Genomic DNA, 24212 nt, shown 5'->3' on the forward strand with positions numbered 1-24212 from the left:
TCCTAGAGCTGGCCGTCCGGCCAAACTGAGCTATCGGGGGAGAAGAGCCTTGGTGAGAGAGGTAAAGAAGAACCCAAAGATCACTGTGGCTGAGCTCCAGAGATGCAGTCGGGAGATGGGAGAAAGTTGTAGTAAGTCAACCATCACTGCAGCCATCCACCAGTCGGGGCTTTATGGCAGAGTGGCCGACGGAAGCCTCTCCTCCGTGCAAGACACATGAAAGCCCGCATGGAGTTTGCTAAAAAACACCTGAAGGACTCCAAGATGGTGATAAATAAGATTCTCTGGTCTGATGAGACCAAGATAGAACTTTTTGGCCTTAATTCTAAGCGGTATGTGTGGAGAAAAGCAGGCACTGCTCATCACCTGTCCAATACAGTCTCAACAGTGAAGCATGGTGGTGGCAGCATCATGCTGTTGGGGTGTTTTTCAGCTGCAGGGACAGGACGACTGGTTGCAATCGAGGGAAAGATGAATGCGGCCAAGTACAGGGATATCCTGGACGAAAACCTTCTCCAGAGTGCTCTGGACCTCAGACTGGGCCGAAGGTTCACCTTCCAACAAGACAATGACCCTAAGCACACCGCTAAAATAACGAAGGAGTGGCTTCACAACAACTCCGTGACTGTTCTTGAATGGCCCAGCCAGAGCCCTGACTTAAACCCAATTGAGCATCTCTGGAGAGACCTGAAAATGGCTGTCCACCAACGTTTACCATCCAACCTGACAGAACTGGAGAGGATCTGCAAGGAGGAATGGCAGAGGATACCCAAATCCAGATGTGGAAAACTTGTTGCATCTTTCCCAAAAAGACTCATGGCTGTATTAGATCAAAAGGGTGCTTCTACTAAATACTGAACAAAGGGTCTGAATACTTAGGACCATGTGATAGTTCAGTTTTTCTTTTTTAATAAATGTGCAAAAATGTCAACAATTCTGTGTTTTTCTGTCAATATGAGGTGCTGTGTGTACAATGAGGAAAAAAAATGAACTTAAATGATTTTAGCAAATGGCTGCAATATAACAAAGAGTGAAAAATGTAAGGGGGTCTGAATACTTTCCGTACCCACTGTACAGTATTGTTGTAAGATTCACATTTCTGTCTCTCTCGGTGTCTCTCTCTAGCTCCCGTCTCACACTCTGACACCATCCAGACATGCAGAAAGCCGTGGCCTGACAGTCGCTCCTGCCTACCACACCCTCCCACATCCCTCCTCTCACGGGGCCCCTCACAGCACCATGATGTGGGGCCCCCTGGAGCCTCCCAAAACCCAGAAACCCTGGAGCCTGAGCTGCCTGCGTCCTTCACCCCCACTGAGACCATCAGCTGCTCTCTGCTATAAAGAGGTACATTATGGAATTAATTGTGCAGAATATTGGACTTTCAATGACAAAAGTTATGGAAATGTAATGTTAAACAACTCTGTTACTAACTTTAAATCCTGATCACATCCTCTCCATCCCTCCTCCTCTTTCAGGACCTCAGTAAAAGTCCCAAGACTATGAAAAAACTGCTGCCTAAAAGAAAGCCAGAGAGGAAGCCGTCCGATGAGGAGTTTGCACTGAGGAAGAGTAAGTCAGCTTGTTGGAAGTTCTTATCCATATCAAGAGATTTTGGAGGATCATGTTTCTGAATCTCTATCATGTGCAGGTACTGTAGCTCTGGAGGAGGATGCTCAGATTCTGAAAGTGATTGAGGCTTACTGCACGAGTGCCAAAACCAGACAGACTCTGAACTCAAGTAAGTCTTCTGTTCTTTTCTTCTAAGACAGAACCCATTCTTATCTACTTTTCTATGTATAACATTTTTCAGCAATTTTTAGGGCTGGGAATCTCAAGGATTTTGCTATTTGGATTCCACTTATTGATTCCAGATTTTTTTTTTTGTATGTACCATTTATTAAAACAAAACTTTTATCTTCATGCTGGACAGTTATTCAAGGGATAGTTCACCCGAAATTGATAATTCTCTTATCATTTACTCGCCCTCATGCCATCCCAAATGTGTATGACTTTCTATCTTCTGCAGAACAAAAATGAAGATTTTTAGAAGGATATATTAGCCTTTTAGGTTCTGCTAGTGAATGGTGGCCAGAACTTTGATGGTCCAAAAAGCACATAAAGGCAGCATATAAGTAATCCATGCGACTCCTGCTGTTAAATCCATACAGTATATTCAGAAGCTATATTATAGGTGTGGGTGAGAAACGGATTAATAGTCCTTTTTCACTATAAATCTCCACTTTCACATTCTTCTTTTGTTTTGGTGATTCCTATTCTTCGTGCAGATCGCCATCTACTGGGCAGGGAGGAGAATTTATAGTAAAAAATAGAAAAAATCTTTTTTTATCTGTTTCTCACCAACATCGATCATATCTCTTAAGAAGGCATGTATTAAACCACTGGAGTCATATGGATTACTTTTAGGCTGCTTTTGTGCTTTTTGGATTTTCATAATTTTGATCACCAGAATTGTATGGACCGAAAGAGCTGAAATATTCTTCTAAAAAATCTTCATTTGAGTTCAGCAGAAGATAAAAAGTCATACACATCTGGGATGGCATGAGGGTGAAGGAATGATGAGAGAATTTTCATTTTTGGGTGAACTATTCCTTTCAGTGTGACGAGACAAAAGTAAGTTTAGTAAGTAGTAAGCCTGATTCAGTAAATGAGGGAATCGTGAGATTCATTCAAATGTTTGAAAATGATTTTTAATTCTCTTTAATCATTTTATTTTAAAGCACCACATAGACGTTCATTCACAAATCCGATTACACTGGTTGCAATATATGTTCTTTGTTGTTTGTAGCCATCGAAGATGATGCAATAGAAATACGTATTGTGTATTTATTGTCTTTTGTGATATTAATGGTTCTTGATTCCCATCCTTAGCATTTCTATAAAACTTTTGTATGTATGTAGCTCAACAACATTATTGGATCACTTTTAACATTATTATACTCTTTCTTCCTCATCATATTTAATTTATTTATCTGTCATGAACACCCCCCTCTCATCTGTTGTTTAAACTAATTTTTGCTGTCTTGGTTATTATTGGTACTCTTGCATTCTCATCTATGCGGTTGGACCACCCATGCACATTTTTTGGTTGGCCCCTTTGTTTATCCCCTTCCATATCCTCCCCCCATCCCTTCATTCATATGATTTGACCTCTCATCATCTGGAAATGGACACTCTCTTCAGCATGGCAAGGCACTGACCTCATGCATAACCACGTTTTGGATCAATCCAGCATGGACTCTCTGGGCCGTTGTAGCAGTATCTCAAGGCCGGAGGGCACCTCGGATCTCTCAGAGGACTCTGACTATGACAGTATATGGACAGCCCACAGTTACAGGATGGGCTCTGTATCCCGTAAGAGCTCCTACATCTCCCACCAAAACTAAACCACCCCCTCACTCCTCTTATTTTAAATGACTATTTATTTATTTTAAACCTATTTATTTATTTAATGATCTGTCACTCGAATACATATTTATTCTAGTCATTAGTATTTATTTGTCAGTGTTTACACATGGTCTTGTATAAATCTGCACGTCATAATTTTTTACAGATATTTGCACTTTCCCAAAGCAGTTCCCTGTTGCCTTGACATCTTAAATCCCCCTCACACCCCCCAACCTCCCTTTATACCTTCTATTATTTTTTTTTCTTGCCTTGCATTCAATATTTATTTAAGTGTCCTTTAAAAATGGTGATCTCTCTTTCTGCCCTCATTCCCAGATGTATTTAATTTTTAATGTTGTTGAAGGTACAATGCACTCTGAAGGCAACAAGGGCACATCCTGCTGTAAATGGAAAAAAAGATTTTTGAATCTCTTTAATGTGTCTGTAAATATTAGAGTATTGTCATTCATGTAAAATGTGCAACATTAAAACTTGGACTGTGTTTACTGAATGTGAACATTAGATTACCACTCTGTTGATGTAAGGAGTTGGGAAATCCATGCTTATGGTACTCAGATGACACTGCAGACAGTATTGCTTGGGAATTTTTGTTAATAATTGTGTGATATAAATGTATTTATTTTTTATTTGTATATGTATTTTGAATGAATTTTGACTTTGTATGGTTGGATCTAACATGTACGTTTATAGTGGTGTTAGCGTTTATGGTGAAAAGTATGGAAGTTAAAAAAAATAATAATAATTAAATGTGTTCTATTCAAATTCTATTTGAATACCTTTATATCTGGTGTGTGGATGGTAGTAGTTCACCACTCATTTGAGACTATTTTTGTTTTACTCTATGTATGAAGTTTTTGAGACATAAGACAACCGACTTGCCAATTAGTTCAATGATGACTAAGAGTATAATCCCTCTTGTTATGTGATTCCTTGTGACCAAGTTCTTATTCTGTGGTTTAAAAATGAACAAGAAGAAAACATGAATATTTACTGCCATTTTGTCAGTTGTATCATACAGATATTCTGAAAACCTGTTAAACTGAGATACATCAGTGATGTTTACGTGGTTTGAAATTAAGACATTATCGTGTTTGTTATTTGCAGAGTCAAATATATGATAAAATGGCACACATTGTAAAATAATTTTGAATAAATCTTGGGTTGTTTTGTACAGTATATTTACTGTCCTTTTAAGGAATTAATCTCTCATTACAGAATAAGTATGGTATTTGCAAGTTTGTTTGTTTATTATTTTCATGTATTAAGTATTACTTTGTTTAAACAGAAATCCACATCTACATTTACAGTTTTCTTTTATATTATTTTGTGGTTAAGGAAATTTCAGCTTGCACACTTAAGACAACCTTATATGGTCCTCTTTTTTTTTTTTTTGGATGATCCCTCTGCATGACTAACTCTTGTCTCATGCTCAGTCTTGTGTAAGTTTGATCCAGTACAAATACTCCTTTGAGGCACTCTGGTCTTGTATCTAACCTAATCAATTAGTCCAACTGAAGTATACATCCTAAAACCAATCTGTAGGACTTTTCTCTTGGAACAGGGCAGTGGAAAGATGCCGGTCCAGCACTGATAGTTCCTGGGGAGAAGTTCAATGTAGACGAGTTGAAGAGTAATGGTCAGATTCTGCTGGGGGAGAAGTAAGACTGCATATCTGTCCACTTAGAAAAGGGTTTATTATAAGTGTAATAAGATGGTTCTTTTTAAAGTGATGGAGCATAAAACAGCTTTAAGTTCCAACATGCAATTTTACACTATTTATTGACACCTTGAATGTTCAATGTGTTTCCTAGGAGCCTTGTGGATGTTGTTTATGCTCTGAAAAATGAGGTACAAGAACTTAAACAGGTGAGTGTCTTTGATCATGGATCTGTGAAGGTTATGAACAACACTTACTGACATAATAACGTTATAATAATAAAGGAATTAGAACACTACTGCGAATGTCTTGCTCTGAAGCATAGCTTGTAATGGCATTTTTATAACCCAGAACTGTCAAAATTTACTTTTAGAGTCTAGCTAATAAAGAACAAACACGATATGTGCAAAAACTGAAAATTAACAATGAGGAGGTAAATACTGGATCCTTTAAATAAGACAGAGTCAACACATTTTCTCAAAGAACATGAAACTTTTACCTGAAGTGACTTATCCAGATGTGTTGTTGAAACTGGACGTGTCTACGCAAGAGATGAAATGAAAGTGTATTGTAGTTTAGATGCTCACAATTATTTCCTCAAAAGAAAGGTTGGGAATATTAGATTGCTCGTATTCAAATCAATGAAGCTGTTTACCCTGTAAGCGCGTGACTTGCAGACAGAGTAAGGTTTGTGTCTCTTCCATTTGCAGAGATCTTTGGAGTGCAATACTACTGATATTGTTGACTTTTGTGTGACAAATTGCTTGTTGCTTATTTGTAAGTCACTTTGGATAAAAGCGTCTGCTTAATTACTAAATGTAAATGACTTGCACAGCTTAATTCAGGGAGTGATCTATAGTCACTTTTAGAGCCCAAAAAATAAATACTCTAGCTTAACTAGCCAGCTAAATGAAACCTATCAAACTTACTATTAGTTGGCAAAAATGTAATTCACCTACCAGAGATAAAACGTGTGCTACAGTTGTTAGTACTGCACATATCCAGCTGTCTCACCTCATAGCATTTTGGTTGTTTTTTTCAGAGATTTAAATGCATTAATTTCCATTAGTTCCAGGGAGCATCCAGCCACCGAACAACATGGTCCACATTTTAATAATGACATTTTATTACAATCATATTAAATGCTTCCTGCTGTTGTTTTAAAAAGGTTGTGAACCAGCCAGAAATGTTCAAGGAACAAAGAATTCACTTCCTTAAACCGATAAACAATCCTTGAAATGTTTTGCTTCAATTTTGTTTGATTTCAAGCAGTTTCTTGACTTTACCAATCCAACAGGACAAAAAAAAAATGAAGAGATCTCTGGAAGAAGAACTGAGAGCTCGGAAAGATCTGGAGAAGATAGTTAGAAAAATGCTAAAGAAAATGAACGACCCATCCTGGGATGAGACCAACTTATGATATCAGTGCGGCCAGTTTACTCGTTTTTATGTTACACTAGTGGTTGAAAATGATTTCACCCAGTTCAGCATTTCACAAATGTTTTCTTTCCTTAAAAGCAACACATGTTGTAATTCAGTAGTGGATATGAGTCTGTAGTTACCTGAACTGGCTCATTTCAACATTCAAACGTGCTCTTTCTATGCATCTCCAACAAGCAGGTGCTTTTAAATGTTCTAGTTTGTGGAATTTAGAAAAATCTGACAACCACTAATTTATATTTGAACAATCATGACGTCAGACTGTTGCTTTTGAAGTCTTCGCATCCATGAAAGACTTTTGCCATGAGTGTTTCATGTGTCTGTCTTGGAGGAAGGGCATCACTTTTCTCCCAGTTTGTATTTCACCTGGTGTTAAAGTGCGAGACAGATAGTACCTCACATTTCACATGTACCTGATGTTGAGATTTTAACCATCTGATGGCTTGACCTGTATTTCAACAAATTACATTTAAAAAAGGTTCAGTAGGTAATTTGAAATCCTCTTTTATGGTTACATTTGAGTTTTAATAAGAAATGTTATCGCTATATACTCAAATTAAGATACTGAATCTGTGAATATTTCAATGATGTGAAGTTTTCATTCCATTTAATTGTTGTTTACAAATTACTAAAATGTTGATACTTAAAGAATAATTGAACTGTAGGTACGTTTGTTAATAGCAACAATCACATTGTATGTTGAATGAGGAATGTTAAGGTCATAGGTGTATGCTTATGTTTTATGCTGGGTACATAACTTACCATTGCCAGGCTGTGACAGGACCTTCTGCATCACTAAATTCCTGTCATATCTGTAAACACACACACACACACACACACACACACACACACTTTATGACTGTAAAGATTTATTTGACCAAAGCAAATGCCAAAATCTTATTTATGGACTTAACTATCTTTGAATTCTTACTGTAATGGACTGTTACGCTTACAGAACACTTGTAGAATAGCCTCATCTGAACTCACACAGGTATTTATTATGGAGTGTTCTTTACCTCAGATCCCAGATCCATGTGACTAAATTTATTCTGTAAATAAAAAGCATTTTTTTTTTTGTTGTGACTAGACCTGAGTGGCATCAGTTGGGAAATGCCAATTATTAAAAATGTGTACAAGGTGAGATTTTAAAATTATACTTGATAAAACTATATACACTTAACTTTATATACATAATATTACTACAAAATTAAAGTGTAGTTTTTACTAAAAAATGTAGTCTGTTCCTTTGAATACAAAGCATCTGTGGTGACACTTTTTTTTACTAAATAAACAATGTGATAGATGATAATGTGTGAATGAATGAATGAACAGACCTGTAAGAAACATTTCTCAGGAGTTTAAGCTTAAAGTTTCTATAATCTGTCAAGGGAAGGGTATGATGACAAGGGCAACTTTATGCCCTTGTCTTTCGCCTGCATACTACGGCTCTGGGTAAAGGTTGTGCATGCGCAAGGTCCTATTACAGTGACAAGCCAATCTAGTCCCTTTGTGGGCGATGATTCTACTTCATTGATTTACAATGGAAATATAATTTTGCTGGTGTTGGCAAAAAGCTCAAATGTCAGGCTTTTCAGAATGCCAGCATTGCCTTGTTCGCAGATGAATAAGGAGAAAGTCACCTTTTGTCTCCTGTTAAATATTCTTGCATAAATACAAAGGAGCATAATGCACTCCCGATAAAAGGAGGCCCTGATTTATTGTTTAGATAAAACCTGTAGATATATGCCAGGTTGGCCTTTTCATATTTGTTCTTTGCTGTTCTCCCTTTTTACAGCTTATTGAGTTTGGAAGATTGTCGCTTTCAGTGATGTTTTGGTATTATGGAAAAAACACAACTTGCTCTACCTTACTGTAATAAGTAGATAACAATACAATTCTAAAGTAAAAAAAAAAAAAGGCATTTGTCACTGAAAGATGCTTCAAATGAAATAAATAAATAAAATAATGACACTCATGCATATTTGTATTTTCACATCCCTTTGATAGGTTGACCATGTCCAAGTTTAGCCTTGTTTAGGACTAAACTGATCACCTCTGAAGTGCAGCAAACCAAATACCCTCTCCGTGGTAACTAACAGTTAAAACACTACCTGTCTTTGAAATCCTGTACAAAAGGGACACAGTGGACATTGAATCAATTCGCTTTTGACCAGTATACACACACACACACACACACACACACACACACACACACACACTTGTCTAAGACCCTGTATTTTCCTTTCTCTCCTTTAGTCTATTCACTAGCCTGTGATCATTCAGATTTGACATGCATTGTGGCTGTGCTGGTCTCTCTCTTTTTGCTACTGTCTGTCATTAATTTCCAGGCTTTACAATTTGCCAAAAAAGAAAGAGAAAAGAGTGAGTGAGTGGTGGAAGGATAAGAGCTCAGTGTCCTTTTGAAGGGGTTTGTTATTACACAAAAACAGCCGCCCAATAATTTTTCGTCAATGTTTAACTCTAAAAGCTTTTCCCCATCAGCTTTTGAAAAGAAGAGCAATAAAGCCCTATTCATACAGACTGAATAAAAACAGTCCTCTGGGGGCTATGACCGAAGGGCTTCTTTTCTTCTGCCTCTAATCAAATAGGAACTGAAATGAATTAGAGTTTTCTTATGAAAATAGCTTTTGTTGTCTGGCAGGCCAGTAATTCATAAACAATAAGCAACGTCATTGTGTGGCTAGTAATATATTCATGCTGTGGAAAGGCTATAAGGCAGTACAGCACTAAGGCTCTGTGAATGTGGGGAAGGAAGAATTGGTCCTGGAATCTTCATTTGCAGTCTGCACAGTGGGTGCTTCTGGTAACCACCAATTTCTGTCTCTCTCACTCTTGTCTGTCTCTCGCTCATGCTACTGACATGGTCCTCAGAGCTCTCCTTTGATAATTATTTTACTTTCCTCTCACTTATTCTTACAGTTTGTGTCTAATTTCAACCATTTTTCAAAGGCCTCTCAATTTTTCCTTGTTTTGATCTGCTGGATTTTACATTTTCTTCATCTTTTCGAATATCTTCCCTTCAATTTTCTTCTCTGAGCAAAGATCTGTATTCTGTGCTTCTTGAGAACAGTGTTGGATTCTACTCACAAACTCTTCAAACAGTCCTCTCTTTGAAAAAGTATTGGTTAACTCAAAAGTAGGAGCACATGTATGCACATGAAGAGTTGTGCACTCCAGAGGACTGCGCTTGCAGCGATTTGAGTAGGAGCTTGAACCTCAGCACCAGATAGTGAACCATGAAAGGATTTGTCACTGACTAGAAAAACAAGTGTCTACCTGCTTATGAAGGACTGGCATTGCTTTCAATGGGTAGAAAACATCTAGAGGAACCACCATCCACGCATCTACATATTTCGTGCTTGCTCACTGGACCTGGATGTCTGTCATGTCACTTGGATGTTAAAATTTTCACCAGCTATCTGAAAGTTAATACATAAAAAAATACAAATCAAATTAGATTTTTTTTTTTTTTTTTTTTTTTTTTTGTGGCTAGCATTTAATATGAAGTTACCTGCAGTTATCCCCCTTAAAAAAAAGGACTCAACATTAAACATTCTAGTCGCATGAACATTATCAAGCACATTCCTCAGCTGTCATGCAATTGGTGCGATGAAGACTTAAAGTAAAACTCGAAAGATGGAATATCTGATTTTATTTTATTTTTCTGGAGAACAAATGTGGGAATGTCCGCATAGAAGTTTGGTGATGCTGCAACATGATGACACTCAAATAAATCACCAGCTTTCAACAGTAAGTGAGTGTTTCTGCCTGGTTTGAGTACTTGTTGTGTAAAGTATTGTCTCAAAAGCATTTCTGCCTACAAAAAGCTATTAAATTGAGTTTACAAAAGAGTTTAACAACTTTTTGACAGATACGGATTGTCATTATAAGAACATATCTCAAATGATCTAATTAGGTTAAATCAAGTTATCTAATCAAAAGCAGCAACGTTACCGCTTTTATGACGCAGATGCATTAAGCGGAGAGTGGCGCGAACAACAATCCTTCTAACAGAAGATCGTCTACCGGCGTCTGCACTTCGCCTACTCGTCTCGTTATCAAGTATGCACACAGCAACTCTGCAAATCATATATATATATATATATATATATATATATATATATATATATATATATATATATATTGAAGAGCTTAGAAAAAGAGGCTGGTTATTTAAAATTCTAAAATATTTCTGACAGCATGTAACTGATCAACACGAACCAAACGTTGGGATATTATAACAAACCAGGGAGGAAAAGAAGAAAACTCGTTTGCACTCGAGTGTACAGCCATTGCACGATTTATCTATCGTAGTTTACGTCGTAGTTAAAAACTAGGTTACACGTTATCACCATCATTTGAAGCTTCGAAAAATAGGCTACGTCAACGAGGGGACAGAACTGCTGTCAACCAGACTATTATCTATTAGTTGTTTTCTCTAATATTAATTAAAGTTTTGGATTCGGAATGAATGGTACTTCATGTAACAAACAGACAGTGAAAGAAGATATAAACAATTAAAACAACGAATCAGAATCACATACTGATGCGTTTGAGTCAGTATGTCAACAGACAACAGCAGATGGCAGCGTTGCTTCACTTAAAATTCCATATTGTACAACTTGCATTCAACGTGGAACTTTGTCAACACTTTAAAGGGATAGTTCACCCAAAAATTAAAATGATCTTATCATTTACTCACCTTTATGCATTCCCAGATGTGTATGACTTTCTCTCTTCTGCAGAACACAAACGAAGATATTTAGAAGAATATTTCCGTTCTGTTGGTCATATACAATGCAAGTGAATGGTGGCCAAAACTCTTAAGGTCCAAAAAGCATATGAAGGCAACTCCAGTGGTACAATTACTATACATTTTTACTATAAATTTAAAACTTTGACCAGCTCTGACCAGTAGGTGGCAATATGCACAAGTTCACTGAGATTAAGTGAGTAATATTCGGCAGGTCATGTGAATCTAACATGACAGCCCCCATGTGTGGACCGTCTCCATCCCATTGTGAACATGGCCACAAACTCAGCAGGGCTCATGATATATATGCTATAAAGAACATTTTGGGTACTAGAGAGTCTTGCCTAGGGTGCAAAATGGGGTAGGACCGGCACTGGTCTAAATCACCATTTTTACTGTGGGAGTGCTGTTGTAGGTGGTTGAACCTCTAGTAATTTGGTTACCGACATAATTCCATCCTGAGGGTGGCGCCAGTTTCAATCTTGAATGTGGACCACTTCCGGTATAAGCCACTTCCAGCTATTTTAACAAAAATACTACATTATGCTGCTTTATAATACAGGCTGAAATGTCGACATATTATTATAATTGTAATTATTACTTACATTTTCATAATATCACAGGTTTATTATTATTTATTGGTAAACTCGTTTAGTATTAAAGTCGCATTTTGCCATTGTTTAATCACACACTGTTGCACTGGCAGAATTAATCAAATCAGGTGCTGACAAGGACAGTCTTCCACAGTATTTACACAACCACAAGCTACTTCAACTTTCTTTGCACCAAAACTGCACCTTGTTTTGGTGCACCATTTTGACAAAATAATAAATGCATTTTACTCTCCATTCTTATCAGAGAGCATTCTCTCATTCTTAGCAGTGTATAGTAAACAGACACGCAAATCAGCATTCAGCATGGCTTATGAAACATCGCCTTTGGAAATAAATAAATAAAAGCATTGTCGGAGGTTATTCGGGTACATATGAATGGAGGTTTACATGGAGACAAGAAAGACTGCATCGTCACAATCTCGGTAAAGAAAGAAGCAGATTTTATTACCATGTCTTCAATAAATAAATGCTGACATTAGAAAATTAGCCGACATAGGAACATAATTCTGCTGCACATCATGTGGTTGTGTGGAAGCCCATATCACTAACTCTGGTATTATAACTTATTTACACTGGAGTCAATGCTAGCAGAACTTTCTCATATTCGCCAGAAATGGAGCTTCTGCTTACTTCCACATTTAAAAATAAGGTGGATAACATGATCACGTTTTTTTTATTTCAACAGTTTCTGGCTTTTTTTCATCCTTGGACATCATGAAGGCAAGCAGACAACAGGAAGGAGACAAACGTTTAGATCTACTTCTGATTTAATTCAACGGTCTCATAAACTCTGTAATCAGCTTAATGTAAACAATACAACACCTCCCTTCTTGGTATCCTCGCAGACATAGTGCTAAAGTTACCTGGGTTACAGAATCGAAGTTACATCACCACGAAAACGAAGTTGAAATACTGGATATAACTTTACACATTCTGCCTCACTTGAGCGTGTATGACATGAAGCAATGGTTCGAGGTTAGTTATGTTGATATTATTAATAATTCTGAGCTGTTACATCTATTATGTAAACTTGACAAGAGTGTGAGGTTGCGTTCCTGTAATTGGTCATATGGAGTAGCTGCCTTAAGCCTCTAGAGGGCGCAAACGACATCCTTTCCAAGCCACGGTGTTGAATTTTTACATTTTTATTTGGTCCTAAAATGGAGAAAATACATATTTGAGTTAGTTATATTTATCAGTTAAAACGTAACAGTCTTGGGTAACCTCAGCTCGAACACTTTAGAGCCTTTTCCCCCACCTGTTGTGTCCAACACAAAAATAACACCAGCTCATGACATATCACTAAAATAGCAAATGTCATTATTGTGGTTAATTAAGATTAGATTTATTTCACTACTTGAATCTATTAGATTAAATTGAACACAAAACAATCATCACATTATGAAATAAACACAAATTAAATTGAGAGGGAAACATTGTGCTGTAAAGTAAATGGACAAACCATCAGAGAGAGAGAGAGAGAGAGCCAAAGAGAAAAGAGTCCCCTACATCAGTTGGTGCTGAGACTAATCATCCCCCCTCAAACACAGTTTGACCAGTCTCACATCAACACTGTTTTCCAAACACCAATCAGAGTAAAGCAAATTATAACGCAACTCATAGAAACCTATTTGGAACATTGGAAAGAAGAAACTAAAAGCCAAAGTCTATTAGAATGTTATCTGGCCATAAACAGAGAGTATGAGTTGGCAAAATATCTCTTTTCTGTCAGAGATAGAAAACAGAGACATACCCTAACCAAGTACAGGCTCAGTGACCACAAATTGGCAATTGAAACAGGAAGACACAAAAAATCATGGCAACCAAAAGAAAACAGAATATGTGGTCACTGTTGGACAGGTGAGGTCGAGGCAGAAATGCACTTCCTCCTAAAATGTGAAACATTCAGAGAAACAAGGAATGTTTACTTAAACAAGTTTAACTCTGAAACTTCAGAATTTAAAGACCTAAATGACCTCTCAAAATTACAAATACTCCTAGGAGAAGGGGACAGGGCACATATTGCTGCCCAATATGTATCAACATGCCACAACCTGAGAGACAGTGAAATATCTGGACAAACACACACACACACACACACACACACACACACACACACACACACACACACACACACACACACACACACACACACACACATGTTGTGTTTCCATGTTTTATGGGGACTTTCCATAGACATAATGGTTTTTATACTGTACAAACTTTATATTCTATCCCCTAAACCTAACCCTACCCCTAAACCTAACCCTCACAGAAAACTTTCTGCATTTTTACATTTTCAAAAAACATAATTTAGTATGATTTATAAGCTGTTTTCCTCATGGGGACCGACAAAATGTCCCCACAAGGTCAAAAATTTCGGGTTTTACTATTCTTATGGGGACATTTGGTCCCCACAAAGTGATAAATACACGCTCACACACTCACACACACACACACACACACACACACACACACACACACACACACACACACACACACACACACACACACACACACACAATGTGATGTGGTCAAATAAATAATAATAATAATAATAATTTATATATTGCTGTTATTTATATATTACTAATAATTATATTATATACTGTCCAAGTTATTGGAAAAAATATATTTTGCTTTTATTCTATTTTATTTATTCTATGGCGAGAAGGACACTTCGAATGCGGAGGATGCATGAGGTGTATCCTTCGTGGCACGAGGTGTACCCACAATTCTTTGCTTCAACGGAAATGTCTAAAAAAAATAACGCCAATTTGCCCGAAAATATGATGTTCAAATGCAAGTAATGATAATTCCCAAGTTGAAGTACCTCAGTAGATGAGTGCAGAGTATATAATATGAATAATTATATTAATATATAATTAAAATAAAGTATTAGACTGAAAGTACACATGTAAAATCTATTTTCTTTTCTCTTTAAATCATTATAACTCTCCTAAAATTTACCCCATACATTCCTTTCTAAAGGGACTTTGTTACCGTCTCACTCAAAGCGCTCACGCTTGTTAAAGAGTGGCGTGCTGTCATAGCAACCAGGTTACGTTTCCGTTTGTCCTATGAAGGCCGTCTCGTTTAAACGAGATTTGTTTAAAGGAGGACACTAGGTATACTGCAGCCTTCCAAATGAGACACAGCCTGTCAGACTTGGGTGAAAGGACAGAATCATCTATTTCTTGCTACCTGGTTTTACATTTCACAAATAGATGGGCATTGGCATGGGAACATGCCCCTGGCTACTACCTGAATGAGGGCGCAGGGCCTCGAGAAACACCGCAGTCAAAGGAATGACCCAGCAGGCTGCACATTTTTACTTACCACCGTATCCATGACAACACACTGGTCCCATGCCCACTACTGAGCTCCGCTATTGAATATTTGATTGACAGATGTTCAAATGTCAACCACTCCCTCTCAGGTAAACGACACAGTCGTTTTTTTTTATTTTTTATATCTCAACTTTTGCCTCTGTCTTAAAGGGTAACTAAACCCTAAACCAACTTTTTTTAGTTAATGGAGAATGGGGCTTTATTAGTACTGGTCATTGAGTAATTTTGAAGCGAGTCAGGAGTTGGAATTGCGAGGGATAGAGTATTTTAGCATCTATTTAGCATAGCATTTATATAGTTATTTAGATTATTTTGTGTAGCCTAGGTAGTTAATTAGCATATTTGTTAGTGTAGTATTGTTAGAAGCATAGTTAGTTAGTAGCATAGTATTGCGTCAGTTAGGATAGCTTCAAGTTAGCGTAGATTATCTGTATTTAGTACAGTGGTCAGGATGGTAAGTAGGTGTAGTGTTTCTGGTTGCAACAGCACTGCTGGACTGTATAGCTTTCCAGCAGACTTGGAAATTAGGCGCCAGGGGTTGCACGTCCTTGTTCTGGAAGACCGCGAGTTCCCGCCTAGAGCTGTAGGAGTGTGCAAACTGCATTTTACGCGGGATTGCTTCTCCAACGCAATGGAGGTGGAAATGGGCTTCTCCAAACAGCTCGCGCTGAAAAGCGACGCAGTGCCAAACGCTGCTCCTCCTGCATGGACTCCACCACCTCGGCGGCGTCTTGAGGTGAGTGATCATATATATTTGAATCACAATTTATGGTTAGGCTAAAGTTAATCCTCTGGGGTCGACAAACGCGCGTTCGCGATGCGGGAGTGTTAAACGTATTGCACCCTTATACATTGTATTACGGTATTGACTACCTGTATAGTTTTATTTGGAGGTATACGGTGACCAGACTACATCCTTTGGCGGGGACTTTAGACGTCATCATGACATCATGACAAACAGCCTCACGTTCTTAGAAGTTTACCTTTCAGTTAATATACATAACGTTATATATTTAGTCTTTTCAAATTGTAGTTTTTCCAAATATTTTTGTACACAGGATTCTGTGATTTATAGTGGTTCTCTCCTCGATCTATGGTTTTTCTATCGTCTAAGAAAAAGGACATAAGATTGGAAATTGATACGGCCATAGCTAACGTTAGTGCTTATGAGATGGTAAAATCGCGGTTGTTTTTTCTGGCGAATTAGCAAATGGAATGCAAACATACAGTCAAACATAATACAGTGAAAGATAATCTTTAAAGTTTATTTGGGGCACAATGATCAAGGCATAATAATCTTAATCACAAAGAAAATAATATTAAGGTTTATATAAACTAACAAAATAAGAAACGAATAAATAAAATATTAACAAAAGATTTTAAAAAAAATCTCAGAGAGGCACGCATAAACAAAATTAGTTTCTAACATTTTTGGAAAAAACGAATGGGCAATATTTCTCATGAAAAAGTGGATAAGTGTTCATACACAGCGCAGATCATAATGAGCGAGCGTGTTTTTTAAATAAAGTTTGAGGAAGCTTGATGATGACGATGATCCGCGACCATGGTGTGCTGTAGTGCGTTTATAGCCTACCGTTAGCATTTTATATCTGGCGGCTTTATTTAGGCTTCAAAATGTATACATTTTGGATTAACTTGTAAATATTATCTTGATAGACAAAACGTGTAAGGGTCACAACTCTTTGTTGAACACAGATCTTATTTTTTGCGATTTTCCAAAAGTCTATGGGGAAAATGCATAGCTTTTCGATCGAGGGAACCCATGCGCCGCTAACTTCCGTTTTGGCCTACAAAGTGACATCATAACTTCGGCACTCTATATGCAGCATTGCAGGGTCACAGGTCATCCACACGTTTGTGAGTGTTTGTATTCTTTTTTAATTAGCTTCTGACTGCCGGCTCGCAGTATTTAGACGTGATGCACACTAGCAGAGACGGATCCACTATAGAGAGCTGGACAGTCTTTCGTAGCATAGAGACTGTATTAAATCATCTCCTCAGCATAAAAGATGCAGTGAAGTTTCAGAGTCTCTTCCATATTTGAGCGTCAAAGTGGAGATTCAATCACAGTAATGGTCAGCGTCTCACGGCGCATCACCATCGATCCAGGGGACAGTGTATTGGCTGCATTAGTGAAAAGGAAATTGAGTGCTATTTTCTAGTCGTCACAATCTATTTGTCATTCAGAATTGAGACACTCGGTCTATGGTATGAATGTGAATGTCAAAACTGGTGTGTGTGTGTGTGTGTGTGTGTGTGTGTGTGTGTGTGTGTGTGTGTGTGTTCTTGCTTGTATTTGTGCTGTGAGATTTCTTCAAGGATATTTAGTCCATATACTGTATTCTTTCTCTATACTGTGTACAGTATATAGCCTACATATTTTTTTGTACTGTAAGTATGAGCTGATTCACTGTAAGAAGACCTTATTTGTCAACACTTTACAATAAGGTTGTAATCATTAACATGAGTTAACATTAATTAACTAACAATGAATACTTTTTAAGAAATGATTAATCTTGGTTAATGTTTATTTTAACATTAACTGATACATTTTAAAAATTTGTAAATGCATTCTGAACGAATTAATGTGAACTAACAATGAAAAATTGCATTTTATTAAATGAACATTAACCAAGATTAATTAATTCAGTAAAATATATTGTTCATTGTTAGTTTATGATACATAATGCATTTACTTATGCATTTAATATAACCTTATAGTTAAGTATTACCCCTTATTCTAATATGCTCTTCAAAATTTATTATGTCAAATTTTTATTTTGTTTTACAATTGTTATGTCACAACACAACATGCTGACTGCTTTGTTCTAAAGCATATTATGCATGATTTTATTCGAAAAGTTTATTTGTTTTTTTAATAAAGGCCTGTGAAGTATTGGGAGCATGGGCAGCAACACAGCATTTACAAACCCCTTTGTTGTGAATTATTATGTGCACTGTAAATTCTCTTATCTCCAGCTCTGATAACCCAGTCACAATCTGACCATAAAAGATTTGATAGGCTAATTGAATAGGGCCTCGATGCACACTTTTGTAATAGAGCATTATAAATCTGGAATGAAGGTGACAAGGGTACAAAAGGGTGAGAATCCCTGCCTTTCAATCACTGACTTTACAATAAGTTTTGCAGCTTTAAATGTTGGGCTGTAAAAGAGGGTTCTCTGCTTGAATCGATTGCCCCCACCTTACAAGTCCTCTGTTATTCAACACTGAGAGAGAAAGCAATAGATTTGTTGAGGGCAGTGATACAGAGGCCTGACTGCAATCTTGATTCTTCATGTGCTGCAGGGCCATATGGACCATTAACCCTCACAGTTTTATCTACCACTGGTGATTAGCGTCAAGACCTTGCAGTTCTATCAACAGTGTGTGTATAGAAGAGAGACGATTTATGACCATAGCCTCTTTAACATTTATCTCCTTTTGTCTGTCTTTTTGTATTTAGGGAGAGAATTAGTGGAGGTCTGCTGACTTTCCGATGTGATGTGATAGCATTATTGTCCAGTTTGTGGGAATTGCTTCCCTAATTTGTCTGTTCTCTTGTGGCTCAGTCAGTATTGGATGAGGTGTATAGCACTTTCTCCTATGGTATATATAGCACAATAGGTTATAGGTTTATCTATTTTAACCACACATTCCATATTCCCTCTTTTTCTTCCAGTGCCTTCAGATTATTGTGAAGCATATGGCTTTTTTATTAATAATATCACAATGCAATCAGTGATCAGTGGAAACACGTATATGATGACATAATTTATCACTTTCATTGATTGTTAATGTTAACACATTCAGAATGAGAGTGTAAATAATTTGTTCATTCAGTAATAATGGTCATAGGCAAATTCTTTTATACATAAATATTCTAATTATATATATACATTTATAATATTTATATATGAGTACAAATATAAATCGGACATATAGAGCGATACATCTTTTTTTTATATGAAAGTAGGAACAAGAGTGCTCAACGGTGTATACATAAGTGCCATGGGAAAGCATTTTTAAATCTAAGATTTCGAGAATTAAGTTATAATATTTTTAGAATAAATGACAAATTATGAGGATAAAGCCATAAAATTTAGAGAATTAAGTCAAAACTACGAGAATAAAGGTGTAGCATTACTGTAATGTTTAATGTGTGTGTTCATGTATTTCATGTCTTTTATATTGAAAGTTTATTTCCTGTTTCATGTCATGTGTTCCTAGTCAGGTGATGTCCTGTTTTCCCTCCATGTTCATGTTCATGTGTCTTGTTTTCATTGGTTTATTGTCTTGTTATCCTGTTATCAGTTCTGTTTGTTCAGTGGTTATCTTTGTCATGTGTTCTCCCATGAGGTATTATATGTTTGGTAATGTTCATGTCAAGTCAAGTTTATGTTAAATCAAGTTTATATTCAAGTTAATGTTTATGTTTCACATTTATAGGTAGGGTTTTTTGGACTTCACATTTGTTAATAAATTGCACTTTGGTTCTTCACTCCATCGTCTTCGTTTACCTCATCACTCAGCATTGTTAGAACTATGAGATTAAAGTCGTAATATTTTGAGAATAAAGTTGATGGATTATGAGATTAAAGTCAGAATAAGTGTGTCATTATCACAACAATAGAATGCCGTGTCAGCAGCTTCATCAATGCAAGAAATTAATGTGAATGATTTAGTTAAATCATACTTTAGTTTAGGATTTAACAACAAAGAAATCCTTTGACATCTTTTTTTTCACATCAGCACAAAGTTATTATTGGGATCTGGACACTACAGTGGTTATTTAGTAATTTTAAATAATTTATTCAGGAGAAAAAACAGATAGAAGTCTGCGCAGTCCTGCTCGACATGGATGAAGCTTGGGCTGGGTTTCCTAAAGCTCTAAATTTAATGTTAGTATCACTTAAATAGTACTTACAGCACGTTTCCCAAAAGCATCGTTATCTAAGTAGCACGTAAAAATGCTCGTAAATTAATTAGAGCTATGAACTGCTCTTAAGTCCTTAACTTAAGCTTTTACAATAATCTTAACTAATTTCATTCATTATTTTATGATGGAGTAACACCATTCTGTCCGATCCAAAGGTGCTGATCACTTTGGCAAATATGTCCAAATATGTTTGTCTTCTCAACATGAAAATAATGTGGAAATACATGCATGCATGTTGCGTGAATGCACGCAATGTGAATCATAAGCGACTCTCACGTAGCCTAAAGTTTTTTGGCTGGTGTGGCAGTGGGGGGCGTGGTCGAGCGTCTCCCTGAAGCGAGAGAAAGAGGTAAGGGTGCATACACCTGAGCCAGATGTGGGGAGTAATACAAGTACCTTATCTCCCGGTGCAAATTCCTGCAACCGAGTTCCCCTGTTATATAGTAGGCTCTGTCATTCTTGAGCTTGAAGTAAATTCTCCTGTGTTAGTTGCCCCAAGGTGTGGAGTTTTGCTCTATGTTTGAAGGTCCCTCCTCCCAAGCTTTGCGTTTGACATCAAGCACAGTCTGTACAGCAGCAGGAATGGGGAAAACCCAGTGGAGGCTTGCGGGACCTCTCATACTGCGAATAACATCAAGCCATTTGTCCCAATTTCTAGCATCCTCGTGCACAAACTTACAAATCATGTTCTTAAGGGTTTTATTAAATTGCTCCACAAGGCCATCTGTTTGAGGATGGTAAACACTGGTGTGAATCGACTTAATGCCCAATAATTCAAAAAGCTTGCGTAGTGTCCATGATATAAAGATTGCGCCCTGATCGTTGAGGATTTCTTTCAGAATCCCCACCCGGGGACACTATGTGCTGAGATGCTGCATAGAGGTACTGCTTCCGGATATTGCGTTGCATAGTCCACTAGGACTAATACAAAGCATTATCCGTGTGCTGACCGCTCTAATAGCCCGATGAGTTCCATGCCAATTCTCTCAAAGAGGACATCGATCAGCGGAAGGGGGCACAATAGTGCTTTTGGGGTGGCCGGTGGATTCCCCAGCTGACATTCTCGGCATGCCGCACACCACCTGCGAACATCGCCGCCAATACCCTGCCAATAAAAACGGGCTATTAGTTGGTTCAGTGTTTTTCTTTCTCCTAAATGACCAGCCATCGGATTATAATGAGCCACCTGGAACACCATTTCCTGGTGGTTCTGCGGTATTAAGAGCTGGGTTGTATCTTCCTTTGTTTGAACGTCCTGCCTCACTCTATACAACCTCTCGTTTATAATTGCGATATAGGGATATGAAAGTGTGACATTCAGCCGGAGTTGTTGACCATCGATCACTCTCACTTTGTCGAAGGCATGCTTGAGGGTTTCGTCTCGCGACTTCTCCAAAGGGAAATCTCCTGAGGATGGGAGGGGCTGCAGCCTCTTCCTCCTTACGTCATCCTGACATGGAGCTGATGAAGACGGCCCCGGCTCCGACTCCCCTGCCAGATCATCGCATATTTAATATCTCGTGGCTTTTGTGCAGGACCCATCCGTGCACATTCCCTTTAATACAGTTCTGAATTCAGGACAATTAGTCCCCAAAATCTGCAGGTGGGTGAGGCGGGAAGTAACCGCAGTCTCCACTCTATGTTTTGTTCCCTGAAATTTGATCACAAGGGTCACCATGGGGTAATCGTGAATATCCCCATGCACACACTTCACGCTCACCCTTTTGGTTGTGCCCAAAGCCTCGTGTTGAACCAAGCATTGGTGGATAGTCGTCTGATTACAACTGGGAGGAAGCACAGGGGAGGAGAGAGAGAGAGAGAGAGAGAGAGGGCTCTTCTGCAATTGGGCACCCCGCCTTAAGGTCCTCTGCCAGCTGGACCATTTCCTCCAGTGACGCCGGGCGATGGCACTGGACCCATTGCGCCACCCCTCCTGGAAGCTGGCGGGTCAGCTGTTCCAGCACCACTTGGTCGATAATTCCCTCTATGTTGCAGTCCCCCACCAGTAGCCATTTCCGGCAGGCGTCACAGAAGATGGCGGTGTTGTTCTGGGCTCCGACTAACCTTCTTCAAGACGTTGTAGGCCAGGATGGCAGTTGTTGAGCTGCGAGTTTGGACAGCAAATGGATGTACTGGGCCGCCCATTAAGCACGCGGCCAACGCCAGATCTCTATGTCTACTCGAACATGTCAAGGAAGGCTTCGGGGTCATCTTCCACACCCATCTTCATGAGTGAGGGTGGGGGCAAGGGACTAGTGTTGTCCAGGGTCGCAGCCGGGGCTTTTTCCTGGCTGAGGAGTCTGAGGATTGCCTGCGGGTCCTCTGCTTGAGCCCTGAGGATCTCATAGAAGCAGTGAACCTGGTCCTGATGAACTTCAAGCAGGGGAGTGGGAGTGGTGCAGTCTGGCGAGGGACTTGAGGACTTTAGCCAGTGTAGAGGACTCCATGGGACGTACTTCCTTCGGTTCCATGTTCCTGGGTTTCGGCACCAGTGTAACAAAACTCCACATAGGGAGGGAAGGAGGACACAGGGAACCGGGTTTCTTCAGTCTCAGGTAAGCATTTTTAATTGTAAACACTTCTGAGCTTACAGCTTTACAATAACTCAATAGCTTCACAATAACTCATTAGCTACACATTAACTCTTTAGCATCACATTCACAGATCAACTACTCAACAGGACTCTAGATCTCTGGCTCTCTCTCCCCTTCTTGTCGGTGCTGTGGTCCTTTTATACCGCTCTCCATACGAATTCATACGAATGAAATCATATGGAATCATAGAAAATAACTCGTAAAATATGTATGAAATTTCATGAGATCAGGCTGGTATTGAACTACTCATAGACCCATTTAAATATGAATAGATCATCTGTTTAGAGTTCAAGGCACTGTGTACTTGTAGCCTTACAGCCATTATGCATCATGCAATTTGTTTTGCCTTGTAAAAAGAGTGGCTAACCTTCTCTCCCAGGTTAGCCACTAAGCTCTCGCTTCCTGGATGTTCTTCCTCACTAGCCCTCTGGCCTGCGAATTCAGTGGAGGAATTCGCTTCCAGACCCACCATGAGTCAAGTGCTCTGTGTTGGGCTTTTGCTCCACAGGCATAGTTCCTGCTTCAGGCAACTCCTTGTGATGTATTTTCCGCGGTACGGTCCCCCTGCTGGCAGGACCCGCTTCTCCATTGGGCAGTTCCGGCTGCCCCCCGATTGCCGTGACTGTAGTAACTCCTCCCTTGTCAGGCAGGATCTACAACCGCACCGTGTCCACGTTTGGCTTGACAACCCCCATGTTTATTGGCAACAAGTTACCTCCCCCAGTCTGGGCAGGTTGTGGTCTCCGCAGAGCCATTTCTCCCTGAAAGATCTATTATGTTACGATAGCCCCAGCCGCTTTAAACTCTATGGCGATAAACATACACTCACCTAAAGGATTATTAGGAACACCTGTTCAATTTCTCATTAATGCAATTATCTAATTATCTAATAAAAATGCATTTAGGGGTGTGGTCCTGGTCAAGACAATCTCCTGAACTCTAAACTGAATGTCAGAATGGGAAAGAAAGGTGATTTAAGCAATTTTGAGCGTGGCATGGTTGTTGGTGCCAGACGGGCCAGTCTGAGTAAATCACAATCTGCTCAGTTACTGGGATTTTCATGCACAACCATTTCTAGGGTTTACAAAGAATGGTGTGAAAAGGGAAAAACATCCAGTATGCGGCAGTCCTGTGGGCGAAAATGCCTTGTTGATGCTAGAAGTCAGAGGAGAATGGGCCGACTGATTCAAGCTGATAGAAGAGCAACTTTGCCTGAAATAACCACTCGTTACAACCGAGGTATGCAGCAAAGCATTTGTGAAGCCACAACACGCACAACCTTGAGGCGGATGGGCTACAACAGCAGAAGACCCCACCGGGTACCACTCATCTCCACTACAAATAGGAAAAAGAGGCTACAATTTGCAAGAGCTCACCAAAATTGGACAGTTGAA

General features: G+C 38.6%; 1 protein-coding gene across 4 annotated transcripts in view; it reads left to right on the forward strand.

Annotated features, from left to right (window-relative positions):
- The window catches only part of LOC127659022 (rho guanine nucleotide exchange factor 7-like), a 36538-nt gene extending 27929 nt beyond the window's left edge, over nucleotides 1-8609 (forward strand). For 2 of the 4 annotated variants that reach the window (XM_052148631.1, XM_052148633.1), the window contains exons 16-21: nucleotides 1126-1347; nucleotides 1479-1572; nucleotides 1652-1741; nucleotides 4991-5087; nucleotides 5241-5295; nucleotides 6384-8609. In XM_052148631.1, the coding sequence (XP_052004591.1) occupies nucleotides 1126-1347; nucleotides 1479-1572; nucleotides 1652-1741; nucleotides 4991-5087; nucleotides 5241-5295; nucleotides 6384-6506 (681 nt within the window). In that variant the 3' untranslated portion in view covers nucleotides 6507-8609. Of the gene's footprint in view, nucleotides 1-1125; nucleotides 1348-1478; nucleotides 1573-1651; nucleotides 1742-3204; nucleotides 4588-4990; nucleotides 5088-5240; nucleotides 5296-6383 lie in introns of those variants that run through there. The other 2 variants (XM_052148634.1, XM_052148632.1) reach the window with 2 other exon arrangements.
- The last annotated feature ends 15603 nt before the right edge of the window (nucleotides 8610-24212 follow it).

The sequence above is a fragment of the Xyrauchen texanus genome, chromosome 18 (genome assembly GCF_025860055.1).
Source record: "Xyrauchen texanus isolate HMW12.3.18 chromosome 18, RBS_HiC_50CHRs, whole genome shotgun sequence".
NCBI classification, from domain to species: Eukaryota; Metazoa; Chordata; class Actinopteri; order Cypriniformes; family Catostomidae; genus Xyrauchen; species Xyrauchen texanus.